Raw genomic sequence first — 12,748 nt, forward strand, 5'->3', positions numbered from 1 at the left:
GTGGGTGATCTGTGGTCTACAACATCATGGTCACCACTGGACGTGCTTTTCAATTCCAGATTTTTATTAAAATTTACCCGTGGTGAAAATTCCAACCTTACGAGGTCAGGCTTGAACCCATGTCCCCAGTATAAAGTTCTGGCATCCCAGTTTTGTAACATTACCATGAGACCACCTCCTCCTGTGTTATACTCCAGGCTGCGATTACTAAAGCTAAGAACATTGTACACATTATAAACTGCTCTGTCCATGTTCTGCCACTTTAACTATCTGTGAACATACACACCCAGATCCCTGTGCACCCACAGTCCCTTAGAATTGTACCCAATATTGGATATTGTCTCTGCACTGAACCTCTTCTGTGACCTACCCTCCATGCTCTGTCAACCTGTTGATGGCTTCCTCACAGTTCACAGCGTTTCATATCATTCACAAACTTTAAAACAGTGCTCTGTAGGCCGATAGGTAGCATTCTGGACACAGAGAGGGATAGAGTGAGAGGGCAGGTGGAATTCTGGACTGGGACAGGGGAGGGATACACAGTGAGAGAGGAGGGGGGACAGAGGGAGGGGGGGGACAGAGGGAGAGAGCGGGGGGGACAGAGGGCGAGAGAGCGGGGGGGACAGAGTGAGAGAGCGGGTGGGACAGAGGGAGAGAGATGGGGGATAGAGTGAGCGAACAGGTAGCAGTCACGGTATATGTGGAACTGGGAGCTACTTCCCTATTAGTGGCCATTCAGCCCCTCGAGCATGTTGTTACTCAACAGAATCACAGCTGATCTCCTAGCTCAGTGCCGTGTTCTCACCTTTGAGCCTGATCATTAATTATCTCATTGTACAAGCATGTATCCGTTATGGACATACTCTGTGTCTGAGCACTGATAGCCCCTTGAGGTAGAGCGTCCCCTGGGACAGAGAGTTTTAAACATTCATGGTGAAGTAATGTCTCACGGGACTGACTGACTTTAGGATGGTGTCCCAGTAGAGTGTCAGGTTGGAGTGTTCAATACCAGCAGCACACACATTAACATTTATTTCAACTCTCAACGTTTCTCTTTCAAAACCTTCGAAGGAACAATTTACAAAACAGAAAGGTTAATATTCACAAACTTCAAGATTCTATTTACAAGAGTACTCCAGCCTCGTGGGCTTTACCTCTAAACACTGGCCAGTGTTTGCTGGCAGTTGTAGGCCACTCCATCTTCACATGGGGAGCTACTGGGGTCAAGTGGGAAATCAGCAAGAGACTGAGGGAAAGTGAGAACGTGAGACTGAGTGAAAGAGAGAGAATGAGACAGAGGATCAGAGACAACGATAAAAAGAACAAAGAGAGAGAATGAGTAAGAAATGGAGACAGGGCGAGACAAAGAGAAAGAGGAAATGCTGGGGTTAACAGCACGGGTCAGAGACTGAAAGACAGGAGAGAGAGAGAAAGAATGTGAGATAGAGAGAGAAAACAGAGGCACTGCATATCCCAAGGAGCAAGAATAAAGTGATTGGCACAGCAAGATCCCATTGTCCCTGACACCTTCAGGTTCATATGGGCTAGTTGTTGATAATCTGAGAATGCAGCATATTTTAAAATTACAGCTCAGAGTGTGCCGAGAACCGTCCCATATCACTGCTGTGGGCGAAGTCACCTGCAACAGCTCAATATCGCTGTCTTCAGGAGATCACTGCTCTGAACGTGCCAGCCGATCGGGGTTGGGAACGGTCAGGTGATCGGTGAATTGGGTATGGTCAGGTGATCGGGGGGGTTGGGAACGGTCAGGTGATCGGGGGTTGGGTACGGTCAGGTGATGGGGGTTGGGTACAGTCAGGTGATTGGGGGGGTGGGAACGGTCAGGTGATCGGGGGTGGGTACGGTCAGGTGATAGGGGAGATTGGGTATGGTCAGGTGATCGGGGGTGGGTACAGTGTGTGTCGGGTGATCGGGGGGGTTGGTACAGTGTGTGTGAGGTGATGGGGGGGTGGGTACAGTGGGGGCTGGGTACAAGGTGTGTCGGGTGATCGGGGGCTGGGTACAGTGGGGGCTGGGTACAGGGTGTGTCGGGTGATCGGGGGCTGGGTACAGTGGGGGTTGGGTACAGGGTGTGTTGGGTGATCGGGGGGGTGGGTACAGTGGGGGTTGGGTACAGTGCGGGCTGGGTACAGGGTGTGTCGGGTGATCGGGGGCTGGGTACAGTGGGGGTTGGGTACAGTGGGGGCTGGGTACAGTGTGTGTCGGGTGATCGGGGGGGCTGGGTACAGTGGGGGCTGGGTACAGGGTGTGTCAGGTGTTCGGGGGGTTGGGTACAGGGTGTGTGAGGTGACCGGGGGGGGGGGGGGGGGTACAGTGGGGGCTGGGTACAGGGTGTGTCGGGTGATCGGGGGCTGGGTACACTGGGGGCTGGGTACAGGGTGTGTCGGGTGATCGGGGGGTGGGTACAGTGGGGATTGGGTACAGGGTGTGTCGGGTGATCAGGGGGTGGGTACAGTGGGGGTTGGGTACAGTGTGTGTGAGGTGACCGGGGGGGTTGGGTACAGTGGGGGCTGGGTACAGGGTGTGTCGTGTGTTCGGGGAGTTGGGTACAGTGGGGGTTGGGTACAGTGTGTGTCGGGTGATCGGAGTCTGGGTACAGTGTGTGTCAGGTGATTGGGGGCTGGGTACAGGGTGTGTCGGGTGATCGGGGGCTGGGTACACTGGGGGCTGGGTACAGGGTGTGTCGGGTGATCGGGGGGGTTGGGTACAGTGTGTGTCGGGTGATTGGGGGCTGGGTACAGGGTGTGTGAGGTGATTGGGGGGATTGGGTACAGGGTGTGTCGGGTGATCGGGGGCTGGGTACAGTGGGGGTTGGGTACAGTGTGTGTGAGGTGATCGGGTGGGCTGGGTACAGTGGGGGCTGGGTACAGGGTGTGTCGGGTGATCGGGGGCTGGGTACAGTGGGGGCTGGGTATAGGGTGTGTGAGGTGATCGGGGGCTGGGTACAGGGTGTGTCGGGTGATCGGGGGCTGGGTACAGTGTGTGTCGGGTGATCGGGGGGGTTGGGTACAGTGTGTGTCGGGTGATTGGGGGCTGGGTACAGGGTGTGTGAGGTGATTGGGGGGATTGGGTACAGGGTGTGTCGGGTGATCGGGGGCTGGGTACAGTGGGGGTTGGGTACAGTGTGTGTGAGGTGATCGGGTGGGCTGGGTACAGTGGGGGCTGGGTACAGGGTGTGTCGGGTGATCGGGGGCTGGGTACACTGGGGGCTGGGTACAGGGTGTGTCGGGTGATCGGGGGGTGGGTACAGTGGGGATTGGGTACAGGGTGTGTCGGGTGATCAGGGGGTGGGTACAGTGGGGGTTGGGTACAGTGTGTGTGAGGTGACCGGGGGGGGTTGGGTACAGTGGGGGCTGGGTACAGGGTGTGTCGTGTGTTCGGGGAGTTGGGTACAGTGGGGGTTGGGTACAGTGTGTGTCGGGTGATCGGGGGCTGGGTACAGTGTGTGTCGGGTGATTGGGGGCTGGGTACAGGGTGTGTGAGGTGATTGGGGGGATTGGGTACAGGGTGTGTCGGGTGATCGGGGGCTGGGTACAGTGGGGGTTGGGTACAGTGTGTGTGAGGTGATCGGGTGGGCTGGGTACAGGGTGTGTCAGGTGATCGGGGGCTGGGTACAGTGGGGGTTGGGTATAGGGTGTGTGAGGTGATCGGGGGCTGGGTACAGGGTGTGTCGGGTGATCGGGGGCTGGGTACACTGGGGGCTAGGTACAGTGTGTGTCGGGTGATCGGGGGCTGGGTACAGTGGGGGCTGGGTACAGGGTGTGTCGGGTGATCGGGGGCTGGGTACAGGGTGCGTCGGGTGATCGGGGGCTGGGTACAGTGGGGGCTGGGTATAGGGTGTGTGAGGTGATCGTGGGCTGGGTACAGTGGGGGTTGGGTACAGGGTGTGTCGGGTGATCGGGGGCTGGGTACAGTGGGGGCTGGGTACAGGGTGTGTCGGGTGATCGGGGGCTGGGTACAGTGGGGGCTGGGTACAGGGTGTGTCGGGTGATCGGGGGCTGGGTACAGGGTTTGTCGGGAGATCGGGGGGTGGGTGCAGGGTGTGTCGGGTGATCGGGGGCCGGGTACAGGGTGTGTCGGGTGATCGGGGGCTGGGTACACTGGGGGCTGGGTACAGGGTGTGTCGGGTGATCGGGGGGTGGGTACAGTGGGGATTGGGTACAGGGTGTGTCGGGTGATCAGGGGGTGGGTACAGTGGGGGTTGGGTACAGTGTGTGTGAGGTGACCGGGGGGGGTTGGGTACAGTGGGGGCTGGGTACAGGGTGTGTCGTGTGTTCGGGGAGTTGGGTACAGTGGGGGTTGGGTACAGTGTGTGTCGGGTGATCGGGGGCTGGGTACAGTGTGTGTCAGGTGATTGGGGGCTGGGTGCAGGGTGTGTCAGGTGATGGGGGGGTTGGGTACAGTGTGTGTCGGGTGATCGGGGGGGTTGGGTACAGTGTGTGTCGGGTGATTGGGGGCTGGGTACAGGGTGTGTCGGGTGATCGGGGGCTGGGTACAGTGGGGGCTGGGTACAGGGTGTGTCAGGTGATCGGGGGCTGGGTACAGTGGGGGCTGGGTATAGGGTGTGTCGGGTGATCGGGGGCTGGGTACAGTGGGGGCTGGGTACAGTGTGTGTCAGGTGATCGGGGGCTGGGTACAGTGGGGGCTGGGTATAGGGTGTGTCGGGTGATCGGGGGCTGGGTACAGGGTGTGTCGGGTGATCGGGAGCTGGGTACACTGGGGGCTGGGTACAGTGTGTGTCGGGTGATCGGGGGCTGGGTACAGTGGGGGCTGGGTACAGGGTGTGTCGGGTGATCGGGGGCTGGGTACAGGGTGCGTCGGGTGATCGGGGGCTGGGTACAGTGGGGGCTGGGTACAGGGTGTGTCGGGTGATCGGGGGCTGGGTACAGTGGGGGCTGGGTACAGGGTGTGTCAGGTGATCGGGGGCTGGGTACAGTGGGGGCTGGGTATAGGGTGTGTCGGGTGATCGGGGGCTGGGTACAGTGGGGGCTGGGTACAGTGTGTGTCAGGTGATCGGGGGCTGGGTACAGTGGGGGCTGGGTATAGGGTGTGTCGGGTGATCGGGGGCTGGGTACAGGGTGTGTCGGGTGATCGGGAGCTGGGTACACTGGGGGCTGGGTACAGTGTGTGTCGGGTGATCGGGGGCTGGGTACAGTGGGGGCTGGGTACAGGGTGTGTCGGGTGATCGGGGGCTGGGTACAGGGTGCGTCGGGTGATCGGGGGCTGGGTACAGTGGGGGCTGGGTACAGTGTGTGTCGGGTGATCGGGGGCTGGGTACAGTGGGGGCTGGGTACAGGGTGTGTCGGGTGATCGGGGGCTGGGTACAGGGTGCGTCGGGTGATCGGGGGCTGGGTACAGTGGGGGCTGGGTACAGTGTGTGTCGGGTGATCGGGGGCTGGGTACAGTGGGGGCTGGGTACAGGGTGTGTCGGGTGATCGGGGGCTGGGTACAGGGTGCGTCGGGTGATCGGGGGCTGGGTACAGTGGGGGCTGGGTACAGTGTGTGTCGGGTGATCGGGGGCTGGGTACAGTGGGGGCTGGGTACAGGGTGTGTCAGGTGATCGGGGGGCTGGGTACAGTGTGTGTCGGGTGATCGGGGGGCTGGGTACACTGGGGGCTGGGTACAGGGTGTGTCGGGTGATCGGGGGCTGGGTACAGGGTGTGTCGGGTGATCGGGGGGTGGGTACAGTGGGGGCTGGGTACAGGGTGTGTCGGGTGATCGGGGGCTGGGTACAGTGGGGGTTGGGTACAGGGTGTGTCGGGTGATCGGGGCTGGGTACAGGGTGTGTCGGGTGATCGGGGGCTGGGTACAGGGTGTGTCGGGTGATCGGGGGCTGGGTACAGGGTGTGTCGGGTGATCGGGAGCTGGGTACACTGGGGGCTGGGTACAGTGTGTGTCGGGTGATCGGGGGCTGGGTACAGTGGGGGCTGGGTACAGGGTGTGTCGGGTGATCGGGGGCTGGGTACAGGGTGCGTCGGGTGATCGGGGGCTGGGTACAGTGGGGGCTGGGTACAGTGTGTGTCGGGTGATCGGGGGCTGGGTACAGTGGGGGCTGGGTACAGTGTGTGTAGGGTGATCGGGGGCTGGGTACAGGGTGCGTCGGGTGATCGGGGGCTGGGTACAGTGGGGGCTGGGTACAGTGTGCGTCGGGTGATCGGGGGCTGGGTACAGTGGGGGCTGGGTACAGGGTGTGTCGGGTGATCGGGGGCTGGGTACAGGGTGCGTCGGGTGATCGGGGGCTGGGTACAGTGGGGGCTGGGTACAGTGTGTGTCGGGTGATCGGGGGCTGGGTACAGTGGGGGCTGGGTACAGGGTGTGTCAGGTGATCGGGGGGCTGGGTACAGTGTGTGTCGGGTGATCAGGGGGCTGGGTACACTGGGGGCTGGGTACAGGGTGTGTCGGGTGATCGGGGGCTGGGTACAGGGTGTGTCGGGTGATCGGGGGGTGGGTACAGTGGGGGCTGGGTACAGGGTGTGTCGGGTGATCGGGGGCTGGGTACAGTGGGGGTTGGGTACAGGGTGTGTCGGGTGATCGGGGCTGGGTACAGGGTGTGTCGGGTGATCGGGGGCTGGGTACAGGGTGTGTCGGGTGATCGGGGGCTGGGTACAGGGTGTGTCGGGTGATCGGGGCTGGGTACAGGGTGTGTCGGGTGATCAGGTTGGTGATATTTAACTGAATGGAGCTCTCTGTGAGCGACCGCAGCCTCTGCACTGTCTGATGGTGAATGGCGATGCCTGGGCCTGGGTCAGATCTGAAAGCGACCACACAAGTGGCCGAGTTGCTCGATGTTCTTGTGGAGGATGCTGTGCAGGACATCCAGGTACTTGCTGATGTCACCATCCCGCATGAAGTCCCGGTAAAACTGGCCTTGCTCAGGGTCAAAGGTGAACTTCTGGGGCAGGGGGCCGTTGTCCTTCATGTAATCCCAGACAGTGAGCAGCAGGAGATGCACCTCGAAGGGGGTGAGCAGGTGGAAGATCTCGTGCATGTTACTGAGCACTGGGGGCAGGAGTTGCCCCTCGCCCATGCAGGAGACCAGCCAGCAGGAAGCTTGGAGCTGCCAGGGGGTGCTGGTGGTCAGGCTGTCCCGGGAAGCCTCCCAGTGGGCCATGAGGGTGGCGAGAAGACCCCGGAGCAGCACCGAGCAGTAGCAGAGAGCTGGCCTCCCCAAGGCCACCAGCTGCAGCAGGGGGAAGAACAGCGGGTTTCCCTCGAAGTGGTTGCGGATTTGGAGATCCCGTTCTACAGTGTTGCGGGCGTGGTCCTCAGTGGGCCAGGCCAGCTCGCTGTTGGTGACATCTGGGCACAGCTCCTCTACCAGGACCATGGCCACAGCCTTGGCAGCCTCTGGGTTAATGGGGGGCACGGCCAGACCGCCCTCAGGCTGCGCGAGGGGTCTCCTCCACTGGCTGCCACACCTCACCAACAGGCTCAGCAGCTCGTACAGGTTACCAGAGGCTTCCAGAGGCCCTGGGGAGGAGGGCGAAGGGGAGACTGAGGAGGCGGAGGGTTTCAGACCGTGCCCGATGATGCCAGCATGGAAGACCGCCCACACGCTGCCCCCAAAGTTGACGGCGGTGCCAAAGCGGCGGTTGACGTCCAGCAGGGAGTCTCCGGGAGCAGGGGCCAGGGGTTCCTGGGGCCTGGGGTTTCCCCAGGGGGTCCCTCCGAACAGGCCAGGTTCCTGGGTGGCAGAGCGGACCAGCTGCTGCAGGACCACCCGCAGGGCGCTGGGAGAGACAGAGCTGAGCCGGCCCAGCAACCGGGAGCTGTCTTGGGCTGAGCCAGGCCGGCCGTGCCTCAGGGCCCTCAGGAAGTGACAGACCCCGGCCTGGGCTAGGCCCGAGAGCAGGGCGGGGCCCAGGGAAGGGGGAAGGGGCACCGCCGAGAGCAGAGCGGCGGCCGCCTCAGAGAGCCGGGCCTCCGGGCGCCTCAGCAGCTGCCCCAAGTCCCTCACGTGAGAGGACAGAGCCTCAGCTAGGCCCCGGCCTATGGCGGAGGGAGAGGGGAGAGCGGACCCTTCCTCCTCGGTCAGCTCGCCGTCCTCCCCTTCGGCCTCCCTGTCCTCCCCGTCCCGCTGCAGCAGCAGGGCCAGGTTGGTCAGGAGCTGGGCGGCCTGGGTCTCAGGCAGGCCGGAGGAGTGCAGCCCGTCCACGCAGCGCCTGACGGTGGCCTGCAGCAGTCCTGGCACTGAGGCTGAGAGCTGGTCGTGCAGCATGATGGCCAAGGTCAGCTCCTCACGGCTCCGTGCCAGCACCAGGAGGTGGCCCAAGGCCTCAGTGGCACAGCTCTGCCCGCTGTAGACACAGAGCAAGGCCAGCAGCTGGTGCTGCCAGAGGTGCCTCTTCCGCTCCAGCCTCAGGGTCTCCTGGCACAGGTCCCGCACCCGGGACTTCAGCTCCTCAAAGAAGGGGACGGTGCGAGGGGTCTGGCTCTCCCCAGGGCCTCCCAGGGGACGGTTGTAGACCAGCTTCTGCAGGTTGAGGAGGAGCAGCTGGATGATCCGGTGACAGGCCTCCCGGACTCCGTCCCTGACCACCAGGCCTGGCGTGGTGATGACCGAGGCTGGCATGGCGGTGTTGACCAGGAACTGGAGGATGTGATAGGCCCCGGGCCCGGCCTGGCAGATCAGGTGCACCACCAGCCCCAGCAGGTTATCGGCATCGTCCCGGCTCAGCCCGGCAAACTGCTGCTGGAGCTGCTCCAGCACCGGCGGGGTCAGAGAGTCCACCAGCTCACCGGAGACGGTGCCCAGCAGCGCCGGGGACATGGCAGCCAGCTGCAGCAGGAAGGGGACCGTGGCGTTGTGCTGGGGCTCCCGGCTAGGCCTCAGGCTCTCCTGGAACATCAGCAGCAGCTCCTGCCGAATGCTGTCCGAGTGACGAGTGGCCAGGTGACCCAGAATGCCCACGACCGACGCCATCTTGGGCACCCGCTTGTCCGCCAGCGACGGGAAGAGGGGGTCCATCACAGAGGAGGCACCGTGCATGCAGAAATCCTTCAGGCCACAAGACAGCACCCGGCTGATGATGGTGTTGGGGAAGGAGGAGCCGATGTGAGCCACCACCCAGTCAAAGTGCGGCGAGTGCTGCACCGAAGTGTCCAGGAGGGCGTCCACACAGGCATCGGGACAGCTACTGATCATGGAGGACAGGCACTGCACATAGATCTCCATCAGCACCCGCGTGGCCTTGCAGGACATCCAGAGATGCAGCAGCTCGTTCAGGCTGCTGGTGTGTGGCACCTGGTGCCAGCTGGAATATTTACTGCTGAGCTGCCCCATCAGCTCGATGGACCAGGCCGAGACCAGCGGAGCCCAGGCCTTGGGGTTGGACTGCACAAACTCGGACAGCACGCCCTGAATCTCCCGGGTGACGTCGTCCAGGCCGGGCTGAGACATTCCTGGGGGTGCGCCCGCCCCCTCCCGGTTCAGCTCCAGGATGTAGCCGCTCACGTACTCGTCGAAGACCCCCCGCAGGTGCTCGAGGACAGCAGCCCGGGCTGGGGGCAGGTTCCGGAGCAGCAAGATCCCACAGCGGGCGTGCTCCTTCACCGACAGCTTGTGACCGTGGACCTGGTCGATGCCGCTGATAAACGCCTTCATCTCCTGCAGCAGCTCCTGCGAACTGCAACGGAACGGGGCAATCAGCACCAGGCCGTTCAGTCCATCACACACCATGCCTGCCCTCCGAGAGATCTCCCGGAGTCATCACCCTCGCCCCACCTTCCCCTCCCCCAGCCACGTCTCCCACTGCTTCTTTTCTGCACTGTCAGAGTGTCGCACTGTCCAAGGGTCAGTGCTGAGGGAGTGCCGCACTGTCGGAGGGTCAGTGCCGAGGGAGTGCCGCACTGTCGGAGGGTCAGTGCCGAGGGAGTGCCGCACTGTCGGAGGGTCAGTGCCGAGGGAGTGCCGCACTGTCGGAGGGTCAGTGCCGAGGGAGTGCCGCACTGTCGGAGGGTCAGTGCTGAGGGAGTGCCGCACTGTCGGAGGGTCAGTGCTGAGGGAGTGCCGCACTGTCGGAGGGTCAGTGCCGAGGGAGTGCCGCACTGTCGGAGGGTCAGTGCCGAGGGAGTGCCGCACTGTCGGAGGGTCAGTGCCGAGGGAGTGCCGCACTGTCGGAGGGTCAGTGCCGAGGGAGTGCCGCACTGTCGGAGGGTCAGTGCCGAGGGAGTGCCGCACTGTCGGAGGGTCAGTGCCGAGGGAGTGCCGCACTGTCGGAGGGTCAGTGCCGAGGGAGTGCCGCACTGTCGGAGGGTCAGTGCCGAGGGAGTGCCGCACTGTCGGAGGGTCAGTGCCGAGGGAGTGCCGCACTGTCGGAGGGACAGTGCCGAGGGAGTGCCGCACTGTCGGAGGGGGTCAGTGATGAGGGAGGGGGCAGTGTCGGAGGGTCAGTGCTGAGGGAGGGGGTAGTGTCAGGGGGGTCAGTGATGAGGGAGGGGGCAGTGTCGGGGGGTCAGTGCTGAGGGAGGGGGTAGTGTCGGGGGGGTCAGTGCTGAGAGAGGGGGTAGTGTTGGGGGGGTCAGTGCTGAGGGAGGGTGCAGTGTCGGGGGGGTCAGTGCTGAGGGAGGGGGTAGTGTCGGGGAGGGTCAGTGCTGAGGGAGGGGGTAGTGTCGGGGGGGTCAGTGCTGAGGGAGGGGGTAGTGTCGGGGGGGTCAGTGATGAGGGAGGGGGCAGTGTCAGGGGGGTCAGTGATGAGGGAGGGGGTAGTGTTGGGGGGTCAGTGCTGAGGGAGGGGGTAGTGTTGGGGGGTCAGTGCTGAGGGAGGGGGTAGTGTCGGGGGGGTCAGTGATGAGGGAGGGGGCAGTGTCGGGGGGGGTCAGTGCTGAGGGAGGGGGTAGTGTCGGGGGGGGTCAGTGATGAGGGAGAGAGGCTGGGTGGGGGGTGGGGGGGATGGTGGGGGTAGGTGCTAGCCTGCCCCCTGCAGGTTGACAATGGGAAATGTCAATGTCAACAAAACAGTCACGGTGCAGTTCCTGCCTCCTCCAGAGGGGGCGGTGCTGCAGCCTGGGGAGCATAGCGCCTGCGCACCCCCGGGCCCGGCGCCGCGCATGCGCCCACTCGCCTGATGGCCGCCCGCAGGCTGCAGTTTCCCTCCATCGCCGCCGCCGTCGCCATGAACCCGCCGGATTCGCGGGTACCCGGAGCCGCACCGTGGGATAACACCGCAGGGCGGAGACGGCCCGAGTGGACTCCGAGTCCCGGGCGCTCTGCCGCTGTCCCCTCACTCACTCGATCGATCGATTGATCGACCAGCGGGAGCGACCCGCAATCCGCTCCCCCTCAACCCACTTCCGGCCGCGGCCTGGTCCGCCCTCTAAAGGGTCCGGCTGGAGGGACCCATTGCCTTGAGTCTGGTTCCGGGAATAAGAATGTTCCCCCCCTCCCTAACATCAGGAAACTAAACTGGTGGGACATAAAATATTGCCAGTTCCATGACCTTGGGCAGGATATGTCAGAAGAAAATAAATACAACTTTAATGAGTTTTAAATTAATGGGTTTCCTACAAGCTCCACCGAATGCTGAACCAAATGCAATGGTTTCACTTTTGCATTTATATAGCACCCTAATGCCACCTGCCATCAGGGCCTGACACCCACCTGCCCAAGGAAATGTCAGGGGTTTGAAATGGTGGAGCGGCAACGAGAGATTGCTTTCAAAAAGTGTCCCATTGCAATGTCCCAGGACTTTGCAAGTTGTTCCAGTAAACGTTGATCCTTTTTGAATTGAATTACCTTTAGGATTAGAATCAGAATATCCTTTTATTGTCATGTGTACTCAAGTACAGGAGTACAGTGAAAAGGTTTACAACCTTACCTGTTGTGGCACCATCCTCAGTGCATCGTCTAGGAAGAAATCTTAGATACAAACAAGGAATACAAAGACACGTGGTTGTATTGCTGTGTTTAAAGAGTAAGTTAGAAATAAGACACATTTTTGTCACGTGCTCAAATTTACAGCGCCATCTTAGATAGAAAGGTACAGATACATAAGATCACATTTGTAGGAAACAAAAAGAATTAGGAAAATTAAAAACTAAATACACTTTGCCATGAAAGGCTTCGTTTCTGCATGGCACTGGCCCTCACTAAAGCACCATGCATGCACCTAGGGAACTGGTAACTGAGGGACAGCCACCGGAACAGACAATATTGGGGGAGTGGGGGGCATACAGTGGGGTTAGTGGGATCTAGACTTCAGAGTGTTGAACACTTACTGAACTGAAAAACCACCACCCATCCCTAGAATTCAGAGTAAGGGCGGAAAGGAGGGGTAATACTGCCCTGTTGCATTTGCACTGGTTTAAAATTCGAGTTTTTCCCCTTTGGACAGAGATGAGGAGAAATATTTTCTCTGAGGGTTCTACAACTTTGAAATCTCAGCCTCAGGTAGTCTTGGAGGCAGGGTCATTGAATATTCTTAAGGCAGAGGTAGATAGACTTTTCTTATGAAAGGGTATCAGAGATTACTGGGATAGATGGAAATGTGGAATGCAAATTATAAACAGATCAGCCAGGATCTTAGTGAATGGTGCAGCAGATTTGACGGGCTGAATGGCCAACTTCTGCTTCTGATTTTATATGTTCACACGTATATTCATTTGGTTAAAATTAATTACATTTTTAAAAATTCTTTCACAGGATGTGAGCATCACTGACTAGGTCAGCATTTATTGCCCATCGAGAGTCAATCCCATGGCTGGGGTCTGGAGTCACGTGGAGGCCAGA

General features: G+C 60.8%; 1 protein-coding gene across 1 annotated transcript; it reads right to left on the reverse strand.

Annotated features, from left to right (window-relative positions):
* Nucleotides 1-6,559: 6,559 nt before the first annotated feature.
* On the reverse strand, nt 6,560-11,309 carry ints5 (integrator complex subunit 5). The gene is made up of 2 exons (XM_060855619.1): nt 11,085-11,309; nt 6,560-9,647 (listed from the first exon to the last, which is right to left on the reverse strand). The coding sequence occupies exons 1-2, from the start codon at nt 11,135-11,137 to the stop codon at nt 6,767-6,769; spliced, it is 2,934 nt and encodes a 977-aa protein (XP_060711602.1). The 5' UTR covers nt 11,138-11,309; the 3' UTR covers nt 6,560-6,766.
* Nucleotides 11,310-12,748: the final 1,439 nt, after the last annotated feature.

The sequence above is a fragment of the Hemiscyllium ocellatum genome, chromosome 46 (genome assembly GCF_020745735.1).
Source record: "Hemiscyllium ocellatum isolate sHemOce1 chromosome 46, sHemOce1.pat.X.cur, whole genome shotgun sequence".
Lineage (NCBI taxonomy): Eukaryota > Metazoa > Chordata > Chondrichthyes > Orectolobiformes > Hemiscylliidae > Hemiscyllium > Hemiscyllium ocellatum.